The following is a 24,382-nucleotide window of genomic DNA, read 5'->3' on the forward strand; positions in this document are numbered from 1 at the left end:
TAATTCTCTTCTTTTGAATTAGCTTCTGAAAGTTAGTCAAATCTAAATTTCTTACAAAAATATACCAAAAGTGTTAAAATGTGTGACTAATATTTTGTTGCCATAATGTAATCTTCTGTTGAGTCAAAACTACAGAGATGCTGACCGGCCGCAGTGGTTGGACATTTTAACAGAGGCAACATGTTTGAATTATGATAATAAGTAAATGACTTTTTTTAGTTCTTAATTACTAAAACCATTCTAAATACTACACAAATTAATGATATTGTAACTTTATATGTTTTTATATGAGTGAAAGATTGTTATATTTTTCACAAATTTATTGGAAGATCTAAATGATTTATGAAGATACAAAATCCAATCCAATAGAAAACGAAAAAATAAAAGAAATTTTAAAAAAGGACACATGCGATCAAGTAATAATAGTACTCTAAAAAAACTACTAGATTATATTTAAAAAAAATCCTTTTCTTTGATACTTAGATGATTGTAATAACAGCAAATATATATATATATATATAATTCTCTTTTATTACACTCATTCAACTAAATGAAGAAAAACTTGACTAAGGAATAATGACATACTTGTTTAGGGTGTGGTTGTGTACATATATTAATTAACATTAATCGACAAGTGCTATCAAATAATTGCCAAACAAGCAACTTTTCCCAAGCATTTGGTAGTAAGATAATTATACTTCAATTCATTCTTTTCAGAACCGTCGGTGTTTGATTAATTTAGATCAAATCAAATAGGAGAAAATAAAGGCAACAAAACTCTTTCCAAGTTTTAACGTAATTAGATATAAAAGGACCTAAACTTGGAATTCCTTGTTAATATTTCATTCAATTTATTTTAAGAACATTTCATAATTAATTTAGGGAATGATAGACTTGTGTTTGACTTAATTGCTGAACTTGAGATTGTCTATCTTTATTTTCTAACTTATCCATCTTATTAAGAGTCTGATATGATTTACAAACTATTTAAAACTGTACCTTATAATAGATCTTTTTATATATATATCAACAAACGCATCTTTAAATAAGTTATTAAGTTTAAACTTATTCGTTTGTCTATAAACTTAATATTTTAAAGAAAATAGGCATATAATTTTAAAATAATAACCATAATAATATCTAACTTAATCCAAACTTAGTATGGGTTAGTTCATAAACTCTCAAGCAACTAACTCAACTAACTAAACTGTTTCCATCGGGTTATCCATTTTATATAGCAATTTCTTAGTTTCTTACCACTTAAGTAACGCATGGCTTTCCGTTTTGAAGAAAAATAAGATTTTTTTTAATTTCAAAATCGACATAATTGAACTCACACTATAATCCAATCAAATCTTTTTGGGAAAATGCAATAATACATGGCACTTTTGAGAGAATAATAAGTGCACACTGAAACAAAAAACTTTTTTCTTTGCTCATTTGTGTGTGTACACTTTTCCCTTTTCTTGTTTTGAACTTCTAACATTGAAGATTTTGGTGGTCACAACGTACATCTATTAAGCAAATGCATGAAGCCTTTGGTTAAAAAAAAGGTTGAATAGTTGAACATGAAAACGCTCACAGGGTAAGGGTAATCGGTTTTGGGCAGGGTTGGTTAAGTCGATGGCACTGATCTAACAAAAATCGATACATGACGCAGTGCAGAGTGCACTTGTGCAGTTAGTACGGCTTCTTGGTATTAAACCTTTTTACACCAAAAAGGAATTGGTCAAGGGTGTGTGTGTGCTGAACTAGATCTTATCCCTTTTGAGATATAACACAAAAGTAAACCATAAACTATCCAGAAATGGGGAATCCAACACACTGTACACTGTGACATACCCGCAAAAAGGATTCGTATATCTGTGACGTACCAATCTGAGGGACCACCAAATATGTTACTCTGAAACACAATCTAAACCAATCCTCTGTTTCATCTTTGGGCTAGTTGTCCTCTGTTGCCCACTTGTACTGTGACATTATGTATGCCAATACCTGAATTCAATGTATATTTGGTAATGTTTTCAAAGGTTTTTAAAATTTTATATGGTATTTATAAATAATATATGTAAAAATATGAAATTTTTAAAAAATTATTAAATATAAGATTTAAAAATCGTCAATAATACAGACACAGAGAATACAGATAAAATAATCAAAAATTATAAAATACAGAAAAGGTCAAATGACGATTTTTTTAAAAAATATTAAAAATTTTAAATTGTAAATGATAATTTTAAAAAAATAATAAAACACCAAAAATTAATAATAATAGTTTTTTACCTAAAACATTATTAATTTTTTAAGATTTTTTATATTCTTGTAATATTTTTTCAAAATTTCATATTTTGATATTTCATATAACAAAAGCCATAAAAAGTCAGCTTATAATTTTTAAATGTCTTTCTTACAAAAAAATATTTTCTTAACATAAATAAAAATTTTAAATTTATGATTAAAAATAATCAACTTGAATTTAGTTTATTTTAATTTTTCTATTATATCTCTGATAATTAAATACAAAATCAACAATTTTAAATAATTTAAATCTTTATGATTTAACTTTAAAAAATATTTATTTTATATAATCCGACTAAAATATATCATTTTAAAATCAATTTGTACCTAACATATCTAAACATAAAATTAATTCCATATACTCAATTGTAATGCAGTAAATTATAAGTATAATTCATTGTTAAGATAATTTATCTCTAACAAATAATTCAATTACACAGTTAAGACATGTTTGTATTTTAATCCCAAATTCATGGTTGGTATAAAAAATTATCCTGTGTAAATTACTAATATGTTCTGTGCACTAAGTGGAGTTTTCTATTTTCTTGTATCCACGTAAACGAAAAATAATGGAAAATGGGCACATAATAGATAAGCACCTTTTTTTTTAATCATTATTCAGACTATGACTATTTGACTAATTGATTCTTCTCTTTCGAACTAATAAATTAAGATGGGCTAATATTGCTTTTCATGCATATAATGTATCAATTATCAGTAAAATCTTTATTTCACTCACTTGGTCTTACTCAGTATTAGTTAATATATACTTTTTATAAATGTTAACAATTATGATATTAATTCTAATTAATAGATAGCATAAATGATAAGTTAAATCAATAATAAAAATGAAACATTATAAGTGATTAATAATATTAAAATCATATTTAATATTTTAAAATTAAACTGAAATTAAAGTATTAATCCAATATTTTATCATTATTATATCATTTATTTATTTTCTCAAAATTTAAACTATACATGAAATTAATATTTTAATAAACAATATAGGTATTGCACAAATGAAAAATTAAAATGATGGTACACTAACACTGTGAGTGTATCAATAAATAAAGAATAACTAAACGAAAAAATGATTAAAAAAATCAACCATAGTTTTCTTTGGTACAATGATGAAATAATAAAAATAATAAAAAGTCAAAGGAGCAAACTACGTGCTATAATAATAAACCAAAAAAGTTTTGCATACATCAACCCAACCATAATTTAAGAACTAATAAAAAACTATGAAATTTTAAATATTTCAAAAGTCAAACAAATTTGATTTATAAATATCTAAATATTGTTAATATTTTTTATCTCTTTTTATTTTTTTCTGTAATATCATATCATATACATTTATTACTTTTTTTCTCTTTGTTTTTTATTGGTTTGTTTAGTTTAAAATTTAAAAATTCTCACTTTTTTTTTATGAATTAGATATCATATCTTAATCATATTTGACAACTTAAAGTCAATTTTATTTATTTATAAATCAAAGGACCATATATCTCTTTAAATATATAGACTCAAATTTCCAAGTTAAAACTCAAACTTGATGCCTTTTCCCGAAAAGTAAAAATGTGATTGATGATGTGGGGGTGACAGTGTCTTGGAGGTGGGTCGCATGCTCCCATTTACTCACATTATGCAGAGACCTCTTGTCTTGTACCTGTAAACTGTAGTTTAGGCAATGCTCAAACCTCCGTACTCTCCTTTCATGTGCAAAGTAACATGTTAGCCCCATTACATGAAGAGCAGTAACATGTTAAACCCAACAAAGGTCCCAAGGTACTGCTATATTGTCTCTCCATCATAAAAGTATGTTTTTTATTTTCATCAAAATATATGATGCAGTTCATGACCCAAACCAAATGTTACTAAATGTGTCGGCAATGCATTACAGCTTTCCAACTACTAATAAGTGGGTATCTAATCATAGGTCGTATGTTTAAATTTTTATTCATCTTTTTAGAATAAAAAATAAATGTAAGTCTTAAAATAAATATACATTTTCTGCAAATGTTTTCAAAATTTATTGACTTTTCTCCTTTTAGAATGGGACACCATTTATTTTTCTTAATTTTTTTTACAATAAAAAACTATTTATAATTATACTTAAGCATAAATAACTTTTTTTAAAAAATGTTAACAGCATAAATTTATATAAGTTTTATTAAATTAAATCATATAGATTTCACTTTTTTATTTTTACAAATCAAATTTTTATGTAATAAAATTTAAATTAATGTTATAATAAAAGTGCATTATTAATATTTTTTTCGTCTTATTTAAACTTTTTAATGCATATATGCCTATTCAATTAAAGCCAGCTGCACGTCTAGAATTACTGAATTAGTATACTCGCTTTTTTTTTTTTGGATAATTGTAATTTTTTATTAGAAATAATATATAATTTTATTTATTTTTCTCCATATAAAACTTCCAAGTATTTAATTTTTGCTTAAATGAATACAGAGTTTAGGAAAAATTGAAATAAGAAATCATTAAAAACATTCAAAGGTTAATTTTAAAAAGATAAATTTTACAGTACTCTAAAAAATAAGAGAGCATTCTATGCTCTTATATATATAAAATAATTATAACTGTTGATTTTAGTGATATAATTTGTAATGTATTTAAAAAATATATAAATATTTTTTAATATTTTAGTATAATTTATAGAAAATATTCAATACACTCTTAAATTTAGCAATCACTTTTTTAAAAAAGTTGTAAAACATGATATCAATGTCTTGAAGAGAGGTAAAACTTTAGATTTTTTAATTTATGATAAAATTTAATATTTTGATTAATGTATTTTGAAAATAAGAGGATTTAATATGTTTTAATTAATTAATTTCCTAAAAATAGTGGAGAAATTGTCAATTTGATAATTTTATATAAAGAGGACCTTCATAGAAGGAATTGAGTATAAAATTAAGGGAGCTATTATAGGAATAAGTCATACTTGTGAACCCGATAGAAATATAAATTAAGTGTTTGTTTTTTATTATAAAACATATTAAAGTCCACAGCAATTCTAATCCAATGGTAGATTTTTATTAAACTATAAATTTTATTTTAACGAAAGTTATTATATATGGCTCAGATCACACACACGTCGAAATCTCTCTTTATATCATAAATATACATTACGAAATCTAACAACATGTCACATTAACTTTGAATTTTTAGCAATCTTAAACGTACTTTGATATCAGGTAAAGCTCTAAAACTGCTGATGCCATTGATTAAAACCAAACGCAAAATAAAGATAATTTGTGGGCTTCAGAATCTGTTAGCTTGGATTCAAATTGTTTCTTTTTTCCCAAAAAAGTATCGAAGTCTATGCAATCCACGAAGTCATCGAATTTGATCTAATCCTCAACGTGAAATATCAACTATTAATATTGTCCCGTGTGACAAGAGATGATGATATTTTGACACCTCCTAAAAGAGCATTATATGGATGTAAGAAAGAGCATCAAGAAGAAAAGAGAAATATACTATAATATGTGATAAATGATGTGATATATATATACATATAAAAGAGAAAGATATAGAAAATGAGATTTAAAAACATTGTTATTCGCCAACTGAATGCACATCGGAGTGGAAGTGGAGTTCATGACCTCTTTGCAAAAGAAACAGGGTTTTCTTGTTTGTTAAGCATATGAAAAGCCTTTCGCTTTCATTTGTGAGCAAAAGAAACACTTCCTAGAAAGCCAATTGTGAAATAACACCTAATTGGGCACTAAACGAAAAGATGATTAAAAAGTTAAAAAAATTCATGTAGGCAACTAATTCAAACTTTTCCACATTTTTTTGTCTTATTTTTTTTTTTCCATTTATTGGTTTGTTCTAGCAAGCATGGATGAGCTTTGCCACAAATGGACAATTCAGTGAGTTTATATTATGCAACTTTTGAATGGAAAATGCACTTCCATTCTCTATATTTAAATGAAACAAAAATGTGTTATGTAGTTGAACAACACAAAGATTAATGAATCAACAAAAGGAATGGGTGGCGCTTTGATTAATTTCATGGAAAGGAGAAGAAAGATTGGAGTTTGGAAACTATATCCTTTCCCCATTCTTGGTGGGTCTAACCTGTCATGGCGTCACCCAACAAAAGGAACAACCTTTGTTACATAAGCATTCTTAGTTTAGACCGCCACATCCACCCACAAGCACAGTGCACCCACTCAAAGGGGACATAAATGGAGAAGAGAACTAATGATCAGTCGTTAATTGGCTATGTATAACATCATGTTCCTCCCGAATTAATATATCCACTTAAGAAAGTGAAAAATCACATGCGACCTGTATTATTTGAGAATGCATGATCTATGTTTTTATCCGCACATGATTTCTTGTGTGAATTTATATATATATATATATCATAATTTATTCAATGTGGATTTTTTGTAATCTTATAAAATATTACAAATTACAGTACTTTTATTTTTCATGTCATTGTCTTTTAATGAATAAGACAAGCAAAAGTATCGTTTTTTAAAGAAATTTTAAGATTAGACATTTTATATAAAAATAAAATTTATATGCCTAATTAAAAAAATTCTTGAGGAAAAGGGGTAGGTTTCTCTCGTAAAAGTAACAAGAAAGCTGACTGAGTTTCTTAAATTTTGAGATAGATTAGGCTAAAAAGGTAAAAAGTTGCAGGGTGAAATAGATTAGGCTAAAAAATCTAAAGGGTCAAGTTAATTACACCGAAAAAAAAATTCTTAGAGTCATTTTGTTTTTTTGATACAAAGAGTCATTTTGTTTTTAATTATAGGTGGCTTAATGTCGTATATATAATAAACTTTAATATTTTTAAAAATTTAAACTTAAGTCTAACTCAATTATAAAAACTAACTTGTTAAATATATATTACTTTAACTTTTATAAATTTTCATTTAATTACATTTATAGTTGACATGGGATTTTATTAGAGCATAAAAAGAAAGATATTAATGTGTGATAAAAAAAAGTATTGGAATATATAAGAGATTTTGGATGAAAATAAATAGAAAAAGAATGAATAAAAAGAAAAAATAAAAGTCTGAATAATATGGACAGTTTTAAAATAAAATAATATAGATCCTTATCATGGAATTTATAAATTTTTAATAGAAAAAATTAATGAATAAATTATCTTGTACACTTTTGAAATATTAAGAATTAAAATACATAATTTTTAAAGATTAAAGACTAAATTGCACATGACTCGAATTTTAAAGTGCTAATTTACATTTTTAATTACAATTTTAAAAATAAATTAATCACGTGATCATGTCGGTCAAAATTTAATGAAAAGTTTAACAAAAAATATTTTATCAATATTAAAAATTTTAAAATTAAAATATACTTTTTTTAAAAAGTTAAAACACTAAATCACTTGTAGTTTAAATTTGGACAAAACTTAATAGCAATTGTTGTTATATACTAATTAAAATTTAAGTTTTATCTCAATCATATGTGATAAAACTAAATAAAAAAGTTTATTAAAATTAAAATTTAATTAATAAACAAGAACAATAAAACTTAAAGAACAATGTGTAATTTTTATCCTTTAAAATTTAAGTTGCTAATTTACAATATTTTCCTTAACGGTATATTAATGCAAGGATTAGTCTGTATAACTTGATAAAAACACCCAACAAGAATACGAGTATCATAAATTCATTATTATTAGTGTTCATCTTTATTTCAAAGAACCAAAAAAAGGTTTTGCTCCAAAAGAAAAGGATCCTTTTTAAGTTTGTCTGGCATAAATGCATAAGGTCTCTATCTTTCACTAACAAAGGGGATAAGCTCGCAGCTGTGAGTGTGACGGTGCACTTACAATACTTATTCTCTTTAGTAGAAAGATACACGCATGCATTATATACACACATGACTTACTACTAATACAAATCCTTTCTTTCTATTGTGGATATATAGTATTGTACTCACAAATCTTTGATTTATCTGAGTGATTTTGGTCCTTCCACGTACAAGCAATTGGACCACCCCAAATATGTCCCTTTTCTTGCTTTCAGATTTCATTAGTGACTTGGAGAGTTGGAGAATATAGCCCAAATATGTTTTCCACAAGAAAGAAACAAAGCTGAAAAACTTGCAATGTGATAAAATTAAAGAGAGGACCAAAACAAGGATCTGACAACTTTCAGACATAACCATCACTGGGATCAATACAAGAATACCACGTTTATATATAGGCACTTCTTTTGGGATTCTATAGCTTAGCTTGCCTTCATAGAACAATAATGCATGCAAGAAGATCATATAGAGTGAAATCAAGTCATATAAAGCAAAAAAGATGTTGTTTTTTGCCTTGAAAGGAGGCTAGAGCTAGGCAGATAGATACCCAGTAACGTGTCCTATATCTAGAAAAGTATATTCATGGGAATTATGACGCACCTTCATTTCACAATTTGGAGCCAAGATTTTGACAATCGATGAGTATTCTTCATTTTCTTTAGAAACATGTTATTGAAAATGGTATACCTGAGAATTTGAATAACGCTTGTTGGTGTATTCCAGCACAGTGCTGATTATGCGGATCAAAATTTGAAACCTTAATTAAGCCTATAGCATATTTTAGATCATATCCTAAAGATTTTGATATTTTGTTATGTGATCTGTTTTTCTTTTCTTTATTTTCTTTTGAATTTAACTTGAGCAATCTGAGTTTTATCTATTATGCGATGTTTGGTAAAGAAACATTTCATTCTTAGCTACATCATTTTTAAGAACGATAATTTTAGAAATAGGAATTTTGGAAAATTTTATAAAATATTATAGTTATTCTTCAACTTTTCTAGGAATATTATGTTTGTAGTTAATTACTATGAAAAAGTTAAATACCTCTTCAGTTAATTACCATGAAAGAGTTTTATCATCACTTATTTATAATTTAACATTTTTACGTATCTTTAATATTTAATTTTTTATTTCCTTTTGCTAAATATAAAAAATTATTTTCATGTCATTTTTTTCTAAGAGTATTAAAATATTTCATATACTAAATATATTCCTAAATTAATGAAAAAAAAGAACTTGATAATCGATGTAGAATAATCTTTCATGACTGTTTTTCTTATGTAATAAATTCCCTTTCTACAAATGCATGAATCTCTCAACATTTTGAAATTTAACAAAAGGGTGAATAAAATCACCCAAAAGGGGTGAGTTTGATAGAATCAATTAGCAGGCCAAAGTTTTTTTTTTTTTTCCTATAAATTTCTCAGAAAAAGTCTGTATCTGTTATCACTTTAAAATATTTATTATTCTAATTTTAAATTATTTTAATTTAAATACCTTTTTATTAATTAAATTAATAATATTTTTGGTTATATAAGAGCAATAATAATGAGGAGAACGACAAGAATGATCACTCCCTAAAAAGTAAAAAGTAAAATAATTCTCTTCATTTGTCTCTCCCTATCTTGAAACGATACTGCATCTTTTCATAATCATGTTGATCCAACAAGAATCCAGGTTTTTCACGTTAGGAGGTTTCTTTATGGTACCTAAGAGAAAAAGACATGCGCACCTGGCATCATTCCGCACAAACATCTTTTCATTTGGTTTGGTTCTTTCTTACAACACAAAATTCAGCCCCTCGTTACCGAAGTCTTTCTTTTCAATAATATTCTTTCCTTGTTTGGGGGATCCTGCTGAAAACTTTGATTAAAACAGTATAATTAAAAAATATCAGAAAAGGGGTGCATCTTTTGTTATTTTTTTGACCTCAGCAACCAACGTGAAAAGGAATTTATAGATCTCAAAAGATTGTCTCCATTATTTCAGGGGAACAGAAAGAACTTATTGTGATGTTTTTTCATGAAAAATCAAGGCAAGAAGGGTCCAATAGCATAAATTGTGCTTAATTTGGAAAGCACATGGACAAATCAAGGGCAACCCACAAGTAACATAATGCAATTTAAAGTCAAACAGCCTCTTGCTCCTTCGTTACCCACACAATATTCATTTCATAATAGATACAATCTCTTCTAAGTTGGAGATATATGAAAGTCAAAGGTGTGGGAAGCACATTCTCACGTTCTGTTCGTCCTTACAGGAAGAATGGAAACGACTCTAAGGTTTCGGGAAGTTATTCTTTTGTGTTTCCATGTGATTTACTGAATTGTGAGACCTGAAAAACACTCCACATGTTAGCATATATTGGAGCTAATGAGGCCTTCAATTAATTGAATTCAAATTAGTCCAAATTTGATTTTAAATGGAATCACATTCCTTTGCGTTTTACACGTGAATTGAAGGTACTATGTGCCAGGTTTCTACATTCCACTCCCTTTCCCTGCTTAACAAAGAGCAGGATCAGGGATTTTTTACTGTCTCATTGATTTTTTATCCCCAAATCATTGGTTTTAATGTGAATTACAAGAATGTCACTTTGGACCATCCACTTGTGTATAGAGATGCACATGCAGGGACTTCAATTGCATTCGAAGTCCGAATTTGAAAAATGCTTTGTTGACTGTAATATTGTGTGTGGAACGAAGAATTTTAAAAAAACTATAAAATATAAAATTAACAATAAAAAAATTTGAAGTGAAAGTTATATATGAAAGGATTTATAAACTATAAATACAAAAAATTAAGTATAACAGAGAGATCTATAAATCATCTTTTAACACGTCATTTAAAATTATTTTTATTTGACAAAAGAATTATTTAGTTAAAGTTTTATAATATTTTAATTTTTTTTTAACCATCCAAATATATATCATATAATAATTTTGAATTACTTTATCTAAACACATTGTAAAGGTTTGATCATGACAGAGAAGCAAAGAATACACTTGTAAAAATTTGTCAAATCAGATGATTAAGTGCTAGTCTGTGCCATATTTTTAACCTGCCCCTAAAAGAAGACTTGCAGCTGTTAAAACAATTATTAATAATATGCTACGCGACCTCCAGAATAGTTCATCCAACCAAAATAAATGACAAACGTAAAGAGTATTTTATAGTTGGCAAGCGAATTAAATTTTCCTGTGAAATGATACATTTGCACATAACTCATAACACTATTTGCACATCCCGCAATATTACATTTGTTGCAATTGGAGTCACAACGGAGCAACGATCTTGTAGAAAAAGAAAATGCAGAAAAAATAATTATAATCAGTTTAAAAAAAAAACCTGATGATAGAAAGTGGCAACTAAAATTTATTAAAAAATATATTATAAATTTTTTTAATAAAAATATTTTTTAAAACTAAATTTAGATTTGGGAGTCGTATAATCTTACAATGTTTATTTATTAAAATAGTTATCTTCTGTTTAATTGTGTAAAAATTATTTTAAATTTAAAAATATTTATTTTACTCTAAAAAAATAAATAATATTTTTTATTATTTTGAAATTTATCATTACTTTTTAGTTTTATTTCTGATTTTTACAATTTTTAAATGGTTTTAATTTTATATTTTTTTAAATAAAGAATGAATTATTTATGAAAATGTTATTTCTTTTTTTTTATATTTTTGTATTAAAGAAATATATTTAAAAAAGGAACTTGTCTTGATACTTTATTAAAAAATATAATAATTTTTTTTATTTTATAATAAAGAGAAACAAGTAAAAAATTAATTTGAATTAAAGGAATGAATTATTTATCAAATATTTTTTTTATTTTCATATTAAAGAAATTTATAAAAAATTTAACTTAATATTTTATTTTCTTTAAAGTGAAAATTCATTTATATATATATATATATATATTTAAAAATTAATTTGAATTGAGAGAATGGATTATTTATAAAATATTATTCTTTTTTTTTTGCATTTTCACATAAAATAAATTTATAACAAATTCAACTTGATATTTTATTTTCTTTAAAGTGAAAATTTGTTTTTAAGTAAAGAAACACAATTACAAAAAAAAGTAATTTGAATTCAGAAAATAGATTATTTATAAAATATAATTTCCTTTTTTTTGCATTTTTTGTATTAAAGTAACATATCTTAAAAAAATTTATTTATTTATTTTTTTAAAATAAACATAAAAATTTCATTTTTTAAGAGAATTATTTGAAATTACTTAGTTTTAAAAAAAATTAAAAAGATTTTGAATTTGATGAGTCAAGTTCATGCTTCTACGTATTATCTGTGTGCAACATAAAGAATCAAAACTACGTAATTTTTTTATTAAAATAGGTTTAGGATAAGTTGCAAAAGTTACATGGATCTTTTTTGAAAAATTTGATTTTTTTCTTTATTATTATTATTTTTTAGTGAAACTTTTTTGAAATTGAGTTTTAGGCAAGTTTCAAAGATTTTTTTTTTTTCTGAAAACTTAATTTTTACTTTGTTATTTATTTTTAGTAAATCTATTTTTTCATTGGATTCAAGTTAGCACAGCTATTCAATAATCCCTTACGATATAAACAATGTTGAAAGTGGATCTACCACTCTATCAAAATTGTTTGGCCATTATGTGGATTCAAAAGATTTTTATTTTAGACAACAAAAGTTTAATTTTTATATGCAAAAAGGAAATAAAGAATAATATATGCAATAAATGAAAAAGAGCAAGGACAAACACAAATGAAAGTAATGAAGAAATAACTTTTTCTTAATTTAGAGATTATTTTTTTGAAGATTTGTGAAAAGGATGTTTTTAAGGGTTTAAAAAATTAGGGTTTATGGTTTCTTAAAAAGATTTTTTTAGGTTAGCAAAAAAAGGGATTTAAAAAAAATTAAGTTTTTTAGAGTTTGCAAAAAAGAAATATTTAAAAGAGATATTTAAGAGGAAAAAAAAAAAGAAAGGATTTTGAAAAAGAAATTAGGATTTTTTAGGATTTTGCAAAAAGGATGATTTTTTTTAAAAGAAAGGATATTGGTGAAAAATTAAGATTTTTCAAAAAGAATGATTTTTAAGAGGAAAAAAAAGAGAAAGGATTTTGGGGGAAAATTAGTGTTTTTTTTGGGATTTTTCAAAAAGGATGAATTTTAGGAAAAAAAATTTAGGGTTTTCTAGAGTTAAATTTTTTTAAGGTTTATCATTGTAAAAAGAGATTTTTTTTAAAAAAAAAAAATTTGGCCTTCTTTTTGGGTTTGCAAAAAGAATGACTTTTTAGCATAAAAAAAATTTATAACTTTTGGGACAAAAAGAAGGAAGAATTTTTTACTAATTAGGTTTTTAGGGTTTGATAAAATTAAATTTTTATTAAAAAGAAAGGAACAAATGGGAAAAAAAAAATTTGGGTTTCACAATATTAAATTTTATTTTTAATTTTATATGGCGAGTGAAAATTGAGAAAGCAAAAAAAAGAAAGTACATGAAAAAAAAGAATTTTAAAAAAATAAATCTTTACTTATTTTGTCAATTCTTTCGTAGTAATAACTTAAAGTTAAAACTCTCTCCTCAACTTTTACCATTTTATTAATTCTATCCGTTTTTTTACTCTTCTCTCCTCTTTGTCTCATCATATTCCTTTAAATTCTTACTCTTTTTTGTCTCTCAAATTCTCTCATGCTCTCTAAAAAGTGAACTCTCTCTCCTTTTATTTCATTGCCTTCAAAAGATTTTTCCCTTTTCAAGTATTTAAGCTTCCTATTTATAAGTATTTTTTAAAATTTAAAATCCTATTTAATATACAATTATTTATTTATTATTTTTATTTTAATAAAAGCTCCAACATCCCATGACTTCTTATTTTTCGATGACCAATTTTTTCTTTCTCATCCACTCTCCTAAAAATCTACAGACTACTTTGATTATTTCTAAATCTAATTTTAAATTTAAAAATTAAAAATAATTTTTATCTATTTTCTTAACTTTCTATAAAATTAAATCATTATATATAATTTTTAATTTTTAAATCTATTTTTAAAAGAAACACAGATAAAATTAGGTATTCACACCATTGAACTTGAACTTGAACTGATAACTGCTAATTTTTCATTCCGCTTAAACAATATTTCTAACTCTGATGCATCATCTAATTCGATGATATTGCAAAGTTACTCAACTTCTCCAAAAGAAAAAGACTTTCTCCTTTGTGTAGGAAAATGAATAAAAATCAGCAGCCTGGAAAAGCAGAGTAATCAATCGAGCAGTCCTCTTAAAAATTGCTATCCTTTGGGGAGGTTACTTCCCTCCAATTCCTGCCCGACGCATCATCTCTGCAATATACACTTACCATAGTCAGGTTTCTAGAAAATACTCATTTAAAATTCACATAAACAAAAAAAATAAAGGGGCAAATTAACAAAGCATTTAAATTCAGAAATATGCTCGTCTAGTTTAAGACTAACACAGGATAAAATTCAAGATAAAACGTAATGTCAGCAAACTTAAGAGTAGAAACCATGTGCTTAGCAGGTTGAGTTTCAAATAAAACAACTGGATTTTCATTTTCTAGCAAATCAAAGAAAGAAAATAAGCCCGGAATATTCTTTTTCTAGCAATAAAAGTCCCCGCTGACTTTTGGCAAATTACCTCCGAAAGTTTTACTTTTGGCAACTTACTTGCCTGAACTTTATCGTTTACTCACCCACTATTTTTTCCCCAAATTTTTACTACCACCAAATTTCGTACAAGGAAGCATTTGGTTAGAAGAAAGAAAAAATAAACATAATGATGTGTTTGCTGTTAACCATTAAACGGATTAATAAAAATAGTATAGAGCTAAATGTTTAAAATTCAGATGGGTAATTAACAAAGCTAAAGCTTTAGGAGTATTTTGCTGAAAGTGTAAAATTAAAGGAATAATATGTAATGTGACATAAAAAAGGATAAATGTCAAAAAACTGTTGAATAATAAATAGATAAACATTCATAGTATTTTAACAAGTTGGAAACTTGAGCAGGTGATGATGTTATGCACATCTAGGAGGACTATATATCGAAAATGAATCAGTTCCAAACTTCCACCTGCACTCTTACAGATAAGTTGGTTAACAAAATTAAATATTTTGTCTGTACTCCAATTTTTCCAATTGGCCAAGATTTTCTAAACCTTTGTGTACTCCAACTAGTTGAAACTGAAAGTTAGCATTAGGACTGACCTTTGGGCTTAAAGATAAAGGCCCTAAAACTCTCAATATAGGGCCAAGCCCAAATCCATTTCCAAAGATTGCCCATTGCTTGCTCAGAAAAGATAGTGTGTCAGGGCCTCACCATAGCTCATCTTGCAGCTGACCAAATAGGAGGAAAGGAATCTATACTCTTTTAAGATGATTTTTGTATTTCCATGCCATAAATATTTTATGATCAAGGTATCTATAAACCCCTAAGGCTATTCTAAATGGAAAATCAAACCAATTCTCAAACCTGAAAAAAGAAATACAAAGGCAATTTGCATTTTTGTAATTGTCTGAGAAAACAGAAAACTTGCCTCGGTTCCACTCAAGCTCTTCAACCAGTTCTTCTTTCCATTTTCTTTGTCTCCCAGAGAAAGTTGAACTGCAGATGAAAATATTTTTGTTTTTCAATTTCCGTACAAAGGTAGATTAAGTAAAAGTGCAGCCACTATCAAGTACCAAATACATACCTAACACTAAATAATTCTGGCTCAGCATCATGAAGGGTCTCCTTTGATTCATTAAGCTCACATGGCTGAATTTCCTGCAAAGGTCGACTGTGAGCACCACTAACACTAAGCTTTGATCGATATTTGCTATGATTTCCAGGGCTTGCAACATTTGGACTGCCAGCTATTGAGAATCGTCTCCTTGCCTGACTAAGAGACCTCCATTTTGATGTTACATTTGAGGCATCTGAAATAACTTTACTCTGTGCAACAGGGGCAGGAGCAATGGCTGCATTTGATATGCTCAAGAATTCTTCATAAAGAGGTGTTTTGAGCTTCTTCAGTTCAAGGGCCTGATGTAATCCATTAAAGAAAAATATTTAGTTTCTAATTATGGCGATGCTAGATTTTAAGAAAAGGTAAACAAAAATAAGAAAAAGGCTAACGACCATTGAGTAATGCTATATTCAATTTCAACAAATATAGGTCTCAAACTAAAATAGGACCTTAGCATCCAAGAAAGCTCTAATTTTGGACTCGGTAACTTCATCATCATCTTCAGCTCCTAGAGGTTCATTTGAAAATGAGAATTCATTCTTCACCTTCGGAGATGGTTCAAAACTTCTCATGGTTTTACTAATAGTTTGATCTTGAGACAAGTTTGGTTTGCTTTTCCTCAAATATTCAGTTTCATCGTAATTGCAAGGCCAGTCATCCACAGGTTCGCACATTGGATTGAAACTCTATTCCAGTGAATATATCAGCCCAGTGTTCAAGAAACACTAATCATGAAATGAAACATCTAAAACAGTGGAAGAACAAAAAACACTTGGCAGACCTTCATAACATCAGAAGCCAATAGAGATTTAGATTTTACTGATGAACCAAACAAAAGATCATCTTCATCATCCATCTGACACATGTCATCACCATAGTTGTCTACTCTCTGGTGGGAACCTGCTTTATGATATACAGTTGACAACCTTACAGTATCTATTTGACAAACATCCTTTAAGCCGGTGCAGGTTGATCCATGAACTGAATCCAAACTGCAGAACCAAAATGGCATTCCTAGTTGATGCTCCATACCCATCAGAAGTCCCACAAACAACAGAAAATATACTTACATGTTTCTAGAGTTCACCCCATATGTTTCCATCTTATTGCAAGAGTCCTGATATTAGAAAAGTAAACAGTTGATAAAAAGTAAGAGAAGTTATGTTCTATGTTTGCATCATATAAACGTGCAATGGGGATACTAACCCTGATTGAACGAGATTCATGATAGTTGCAGGTGATGAATGGATGCTGCAGATAATAAGGCAGAATGACCACAGTGATTTTGAAGGAAAAGCTAAGTAAAAAAGGCAAACAAATTCAAATGTATGTGGTCATAATTGAATATTACATAAGTTGGGTGAAGAAGAGAAATATGTGCAGAATACCAGTAACAAGTCTGACGCAGAAGGCCTTAAATTTGGTTCCCTGCCACCACAAATTGATGGATGGTTATTCGAACTCAAATTATCTGATATACATTAACGCCCTCAACCTAAATGTCAAACTGTATCACTGGCCTTCTCAAAAACAAATATAGTCAGAACTCATAATTAAATAGAGGCAATATAAAAATGGTAAAAACATTATATGTATATACTTGTGAAAGCATTTCAGCAAAAAGTCCTTTGCCTCAGCAGACAGATGTTCAGGTATGGGTGGATGAGATTTAGTTGTCCCAATGTAGAAAAGAGCCGAAACCTAAAAGAGATTAGTTTAAACAAGTCAAAGAACCAAATAGTGTCACACATACACACACAGACAGTGAGGGACCAACTGATAAGAGTGATAAGTGAGACTTTCAGGTAAGGTGTACCTCTTGGGGGTACTGTTGACTCCATGGGGGCTTTCCTGTGGCCATCTCTATCACAGTGCATGCAACACTCCATATATCAGTAGAGCTAAGAAATCACAAGTTAGATGCTGTTCCCAGAATGTTCTATATCTCTAATTTGTCCACACTTCAATGATAGGTTCAAAGCACAATCACAAAATTCCATCAAATAGACAATTTGGAGTTTATGATAAAACATCAAACGTTATTCCTTATGTTGCTTAGTTCTGATTTTTCCATTATTTAAACAAGTAATGAAACTTATTTCCATAATCTGCATTACAAGTTTGATTCTTATGAGGTTAGCCTGCTTTTTGAATTCCTTGGCAATGGCTACAATCCACATGCTTCTTAAAGAAAGTAGCACACTCTAATTTAAAACACAATTGATTTTTTTTTTTCATATATTCATTTCCAAACAAAAAAAAAACTTCTATGCACATAAAACATCATAAACAATTTTAAGAAACCCAAACCATTACATATGGGATCTTAGTCCTGAAAGCAGATAGGTTATGTGGTGATTAGAGGTGGGGAGAGGAGTTGGATGTTCAAAATGAGAAAGGGGAGTGGAACATTAAGCACCAAGTCAAGGCATGTATCCAAGCTTCTGAAACAGGAACTGTTAAGTTTGACATTGGAGTATAGCAAAACAAAGGAAGTAGTGTGAAATAATCACGGTTAATAACTAGAAATTTCTAAATAGAAGTCTTATTAATATGAAAATAAAGATAGGTTTAACTATAATGGTACTTAATATGGCACATCACCAAAGTTCTGTTTTCAAATCAAAGATTCATCCCAAAATTACTTTATCCTATTAATATGCAAATAAAGATGAATATCACCAGTATATCTTTTATTGTTCAGTAAGCCCATAAGTGTTAATCTTGCATCTCATATTAATGAGAAGGGAAGCCGAATGGTCCATACATTTCCTCTGCAAGGACTCATTCACCATATCAAAACAGGAAATGAATCCATAATGGATAAACTATGGAAAAGAAATTTTAAAAGAACACATTTAAAGCTTAACAAGGATTCTCAGGTGTTCATGCGGTATGACACACCAGGAAATGTTCAATGAAGAAAAAAATAATCTGTTAGTAACAGATTTTGTTTGTTTAAGGGTTATGATGGGCATATACTTTTAGAAGCCAGAATCAAATGGGATATTCAACATCTACATGTTTCCTATTAATGTCCCTCACACTATCACCTCATGAATTTTTAAACCTCACACTCTCACAGCACAAGTAGCTCAGATATTGGGCCTTAAACTATAGCTAAGTAAGAAGTTATATTCTGAAAATTTTTTGGTGATGAATAAATACTGAGAAAGGATAAAAACAAGGAAAGATTTTCACTATTATGATAGATTTTTATTAGTGTTAGTCATATACTTACATTGTATGTCCTGTTTGTAAAATAACTTCAGGAGACATCCAATGTGGGGTTCCCTTCATTGACTTTGCACCATTGATAGTAGCCTATATCAATCCACAAACTTCAGATGTCAGCACCAGAAACAAATTACACAAGAAGCTTGTAAGAGCATAATGAATTAATAACATGAACATTGTCATACCAGTTCAACAACTTTCTTGGAAGCACCAAAGTCTGCAAGTTTAATGCACCCTTTGTTATCAACTAGAATGTTTGCACCCTATATCCAACAACACATTGACGAATATGATAGACACAGACCAGTGCAGAAAGTCTTTTAAAAGTAAATGCAAAAGCACAGTACCTTAATATCCCTGTGAATAATTCCGTTATTGTGAAGGTATTCAAGGCCAAGTAAAAGTTGTTTTGTATACATTTTTATAACCTGTTAAAAAAATTAAACTTTAAGCAGCAAAAGAATCGCAATCTGCTCTAATATGCATTTCACTAAGTAAAAACCACTTACAGACTCAGGGAAGGATCCAAATTTCCCCAAGAGTGATGAGATAGATCCACCAGGTACAAACTCCAGCAGAATATTTAAGGAATCCTCCTCTCTAGCAGTTCCCAAGTATCTCTATGATAAATAAATAACAAAGCAGGGGGGAGGGGAGTTACTAAATCTGCCACCAAGCAATCAAAATTATCCAACTCACATAACAAGACAACACTCACAACAATATTAGGATGCTTAAGATTCTTGAGAAGCTTCACTTCTTCTTCAAGTTCCCGAATATTAGCCTGACTCAATGAAGTAGAAAGAAATTTCTCACACCATCAATCACGCTGAACGACAACATAACAACACTACCAGCTTACATGAAACTAAGAATAGTAATGCTTTATAGATGCATTACCATTTCTTCCACAGTCCACATAGTAACCAATTAAATAAAAAAGCACTTTGACGAAGATCAACAAAGAAAACAATGCAACCCCTGAACGAGGATACTTGTACTAGAATCACATCTTTTTACCTGAGTATTCTCCTTGAAAGCACTACCAGGCGCAATCAAAACCTATAGAAAGTCAGATTATCAACAATTAGCACGTAATCAAAGCCAATTAATGAAGAAGAAAAAAATATGAAGTGATGAAATAGACCTGCTTGATAGCAATAAGTTCCCCTGAATCAAGGTTCATGCCCATGTAGACATGACCGAAGGCACCGGAACCGATCAACTCGCCCTTACGCCACCGTATGGGAGGAGGTTGAGGTTTGAGTGCCATTCGCGATTTGCGAACGGCGGAGCCAATCTTGTCGGCGATCCCGGCGAAGGGTCCGTCGTCACCGTGTCTGAAAACCAAGGAGCGGCGAAGGGAACCCAAAAAGTCTTGCATTTTGTGGTTGTGTGTGTGACTAGGGTTGGTGAGGGAGACTTTGCGCATTTAGGAGGAGGGAAAAAGGAAGGAGAAGATGAATTTTTGAAAATGGTGGTGTTGCTTAGTGCACCACAATAACTTCAACGGTTATCTTCTTTTGACTTTTCCATCACTGGCCCCACGTAATTTCAATTCTCATGCCCCACTCTGTTTAAGTTCCATTTTTCTAACTCACTTGTCATGTGTTTAAGTGGAGGATTTAAAAATGTCATATTTTTTAATATAAAGTTATATTAAAAAATATATAAATAATATTATTTAATAAAAAATTATTATTTTAAATGCTTAAAATTATTTTAAATATTGAAATTACAAAAACCATTACTCTATCTGATTTGTTAATCAGTAGCACCTTAAGATAATAATCAATATTTTGATTATGCAATAAGTAACTTTTTATTAATATATTAAATTCTATCTTATATGTTTTTTATCCTTTAATTTATAGCAGGATATGAAAAATATATTTAAATTTTAATAAATGTTTAAGATTATCTAAATAAATTGACCATTATAGAAACTAGAGTAATAATTTAGAATGAAAAATCTACGATTAACAATATGTATATAATAAATTATGATATTATTAAAGTTTCAATCATATATAAATAAAGTTATTATGCATATATATTATTTTACATCTTTATATATATATATATATATATATATATATATATATGTATTTGCTAAGAATTCTAAAATAATTAAGTCATTTATAATTTGACGAAAAGGATTAGTGAGCCGGAAATTTTGGTAAGGTGATGGAATTTAAGTTGACTTATCAAAAGTCTGTTTAATTGACAAAAAAAAAACTGAATTCGTATTCACGTCAGTTATTTTATTACTCATGTTAAGATTTGATTCGTGGATAATTTTTGTGTGTTTATATATGTAAGCGCTTATTACAGAAAGAAAATTTGGAATAGAGAATGTTTTTATCTCTAAAATGATATTATCTTCTTAGATTTTGATATATAGCTGGCAAGAACTTTTTCTTTGATATCTTTCTATCATTAACAGAAGCAAAGAAACAAGGAAACCCCATACTTTTCGATTCCCAAAAAGATACTCAACTGAATTTGTGAAGGTTGAAGCTCAACTTTAGCATTCAATTCAACCCAAATCTTACCCAGTTCCAAGTATAACCATTTTCCTTTAACTTACATACCCTTGTTCAATCCATTTGTGTCTTTGAAGCCCTTAAAGACAGCGACTTTTGATTCATATCCTTCAAATCCCAATACCCTTCTGTCCAGCAAGTATAAAGTTTGTGCCTTGTTACTCTGTTCACCTCGTGTTCGTTTATTCGATTACTCGTTTCTTTGGGGACATAGAAGATGCAACTTGACCTGGAATCATTGTCAGAAGCTACTTCTGGTGCCATTGGATCCCTTGTTAGTACCACCGTCTTATACCCACTCGATACTTGCAAAACCAAATATCAAGCTGAAGTTCAAGCTCAACATCAGCGAAAATACAGGTCCCATTTCCAGCCCTTTTTATTTTTTGGCTCCAACTTAGTATATTCTTACATATAATTAGTACTTGTTTTGATAGCATATATTCATGTTCTTATCTTTTTGTCCATTATTCATGTAGACTAGCTTATTCTATTACTATATTATTGCCAATAGGTGACACTATTTACTAGACGTTTGCTAGAGAGATGAATTGAATTATCTATGATCATATCGGTTTGTGTGTTTGGTTAGAGAACTCTCTTTTTATGGTAAAAAAAATTAGGCAACCAAGCTTGAAGTTGTGTTACCTGTAAAGTTGGTCGTTTCTTCTCAACACTGGGAAATCTTGTTCATTAGAGAAAACTAAATGATAATGTCAAATGATTGTAATTTATAATAACATTCCAATTGTCAATGTTCGCAGGTGTTCTTTTGCTTTTATCATGATGCTCTTATCGTGGCAAAATTAAAATAGGAAGATAATAGCAAGTTATGCTTATTTGATTTTGTTGATCTGTCCCGTGCAGGAGAATTTCTGATGTTTTATGGGAAGCAATTTCTACCCGTCAGGTGCTTTCATTGTACCAAGGCCTTGGGACTAAAAACGTCCAGTCCTTCATTTCGTCATTTATTTATTTCTATGGATACAGCTACTTTAGAAAGTTATATTTGAAAAGAACTGGAAACAAGACCATTGGAACAACAGCAAACTTGATTGTTGCTACCGCTGCCGGTGTCTGTACAATAGTAATAACACAGGTAAGGTATAACTGTAATTGCTTTTCTGGAGAAAAATCATTGTTAGTTACATACATGTGATGTGCTGTTTGTAATGTGCTAACTGAGGGAGCTTCCTTAACTTATCATGAAATTAAGCTTTTTCTAAAGGTAACTGCCCTCCTATTTGTATTTGAATGTGCTGTCCTATCTCATGCTTTCTGTGTCAAACACAATTTTCTCTAATATCCGCTTCACCGCTTGTACTTTACAGCCCTTAGATACCGCATCCTCAAGGATGCAGACAAGTGAATTTGGAAAATCCAAGGGACTGTGGAAGACCCTTTCAGAAGGTACATGGAGTGAAGCATTTGATGGTCTTGGCATATCCATCCTTTTAACATCAAACCCATCTATTCAGGTAGCAATGTTGAGATATTTATGCAAATGAATCCTAGAGAGAATCTGTTATTCCAGATTAGGTTGCACTAGAAGACTACCCAAACTTAGAGAAGGATTTTTTTTTTCCTATAACAGTATACTGCATACGATCAGCTGAAACAGAGGCTACTAAAGGACAAGACAAGCAAGAGAATAGATACAAAGTCATCCCCGGAAGCACTTTCTGCATTTTCTGCTTTCATGCTTGGTGCAGTTTCAAAATGTGCTGCTACCTGCTTGACATACCCAGCTATCAGGTGGATGATCCATTTAAATTGTTTTCCCCAGAATTGTTTACTTGCACTATTGATTTTGGTGAACATGATGCAAAAGAAGAAAATAATAATAATTTAATTTCATGCAAATGTATCTTGAGAAAAATGACTAATGTGACACAATGGCATTTTCTTTGTTTAAGCTATCTTATGTACTTGCTGATGAAAGTTATTTTGAATTGCGGACAGATGTAAGGTCATGATTCAGGCTGCTGATTCAGATGACAATAAGAGTACAGAAGCTGAGAGGAAGGCACAGAGGACAATCTCTGGAGCACTCTATACTATTTGGAGAAAAGAAGGTATGTTGGGATTTTTCAAAGGACTGCAGGCGCAGATATTGAAAACTGTTCTCAGTTCTGCATTACTTCTGATGGTAAAGGAGAAGATTGCAAAGTCCACATGGATTCTAATGCTCATGATTGGAAGATACCTGTCTGTGAATTCCCCCATATTGAAGGCAGTTTGAATTTGTGATGAGTATATTCTTAAAAAATTATTCATCCAAGAATATGAAAAAATTGACTTTGTCTGCTAAGGAGGAAAATAATGGCAGATGCAAGAAGCTAAGTGTTGCGGGCAGTTTAGATTGTGTTTTTGAAGAAGGAATGTGAAAAATGAAAATTCAGATCAATGAGTCTGTCTCATCTAATATGCTTTTACCTTGGCAAGGACCTTGGCCTTGAAGTAGACTTGTTAATGTACTGGCCTGTCTCCAATTGGCTTGTTATTTGTATCATTTGGCAAATGCCAAGCTTCCAAGCTAAAAAATGATAGATATTATTTATAATAATGGCAACAATAAGATAACAACCCTCTGGGAACAATGCTTTCTTTCTCCTATTTGTCTCTAACATTCTATAGTTACAATACTGAAACAACAATTACACAAGGATCTCTCAATTTTAACTAGAAAAGCAGTTGTCTTCATTAAGTTCACCCTGTCACAAATAA

General features: G+C 29.0%; 1 protein-coding gene and 1 pseudogene across 1 annotated transcript; one reads left to right on the forward strand and one right to left on the reverse strand.

Moving 5' to 3' along the window:
- Positions 1-15,610: 15,610 nt before the first annotated feature.
- On the reverse strand, positions 15,611-20,493 carry LOC113871843 (annotated as a pseudogene).
- Positions 20,494-21,455: 962 nt separating this feature from the next.
- Positions 21,456-24,335, forward strand: LOC113871351 (peroxisomal adenine nucleotide carrier 1-like). Its single transcript, XM_027508422.1, has 5 exons — positions 21,456-22,015; positions 22,523-22,754; positions 22,987-23,133; positions 23,250-23,410; positions 23,618-24,335. Exons 1-5 carry the CDS (start codon positions 21,873-21,875, stop codon positions 23,895-23,897), a joined length of 963 nt encoding a protein of 320 aa, XP_027364223.1. The 5' UTR covers positions 21,456-21,872; the 3' UTR covers positions 23,898-24,335.
- The last annotated feature ends 47 nt before the right edge of the window (positions 24,336-24,382 follow it).

This window comes from Abrus precatorius, unplaced genomic scaffold, assembly GCF_003935025.1.
Source record: "Abrus precatorius isolate BTA unplaced genomic scaffold, Abrus_2018 Scaffold7, whole genome shotgun sequence".
NCBI lineage: Eukaryota > Viridiplantae > Streptophyta > Magnoliopsida > Fabales > Fabaceae > Abrus > Abrus precatorius.

Excerpts from the sequence above, each read along its gene's own strand:
- LOC113871351 (XM_027508422.1), top strand. The coding sequence starts at position 21,873 with ATGCAACTTGACCTGGAATCATTGTCAGAAGCTACTTCTGGTGCCATT. Across the intron at positions 22,016-22,522 it reads CAACATCAGCGAAAATACAG|GAGAATTTCTGATGTTTTAT; the intron begins GTCCCATTTCCA and ends TGTCCCGTGCAG. Across the intron at positions 23,411-23,617 it reads TTGACATACCCAGCTATCAG|ATGTAAGGTCATGATTCAGG; the intron begins GTGGATGATCCA and ends AATTGCGGACAG.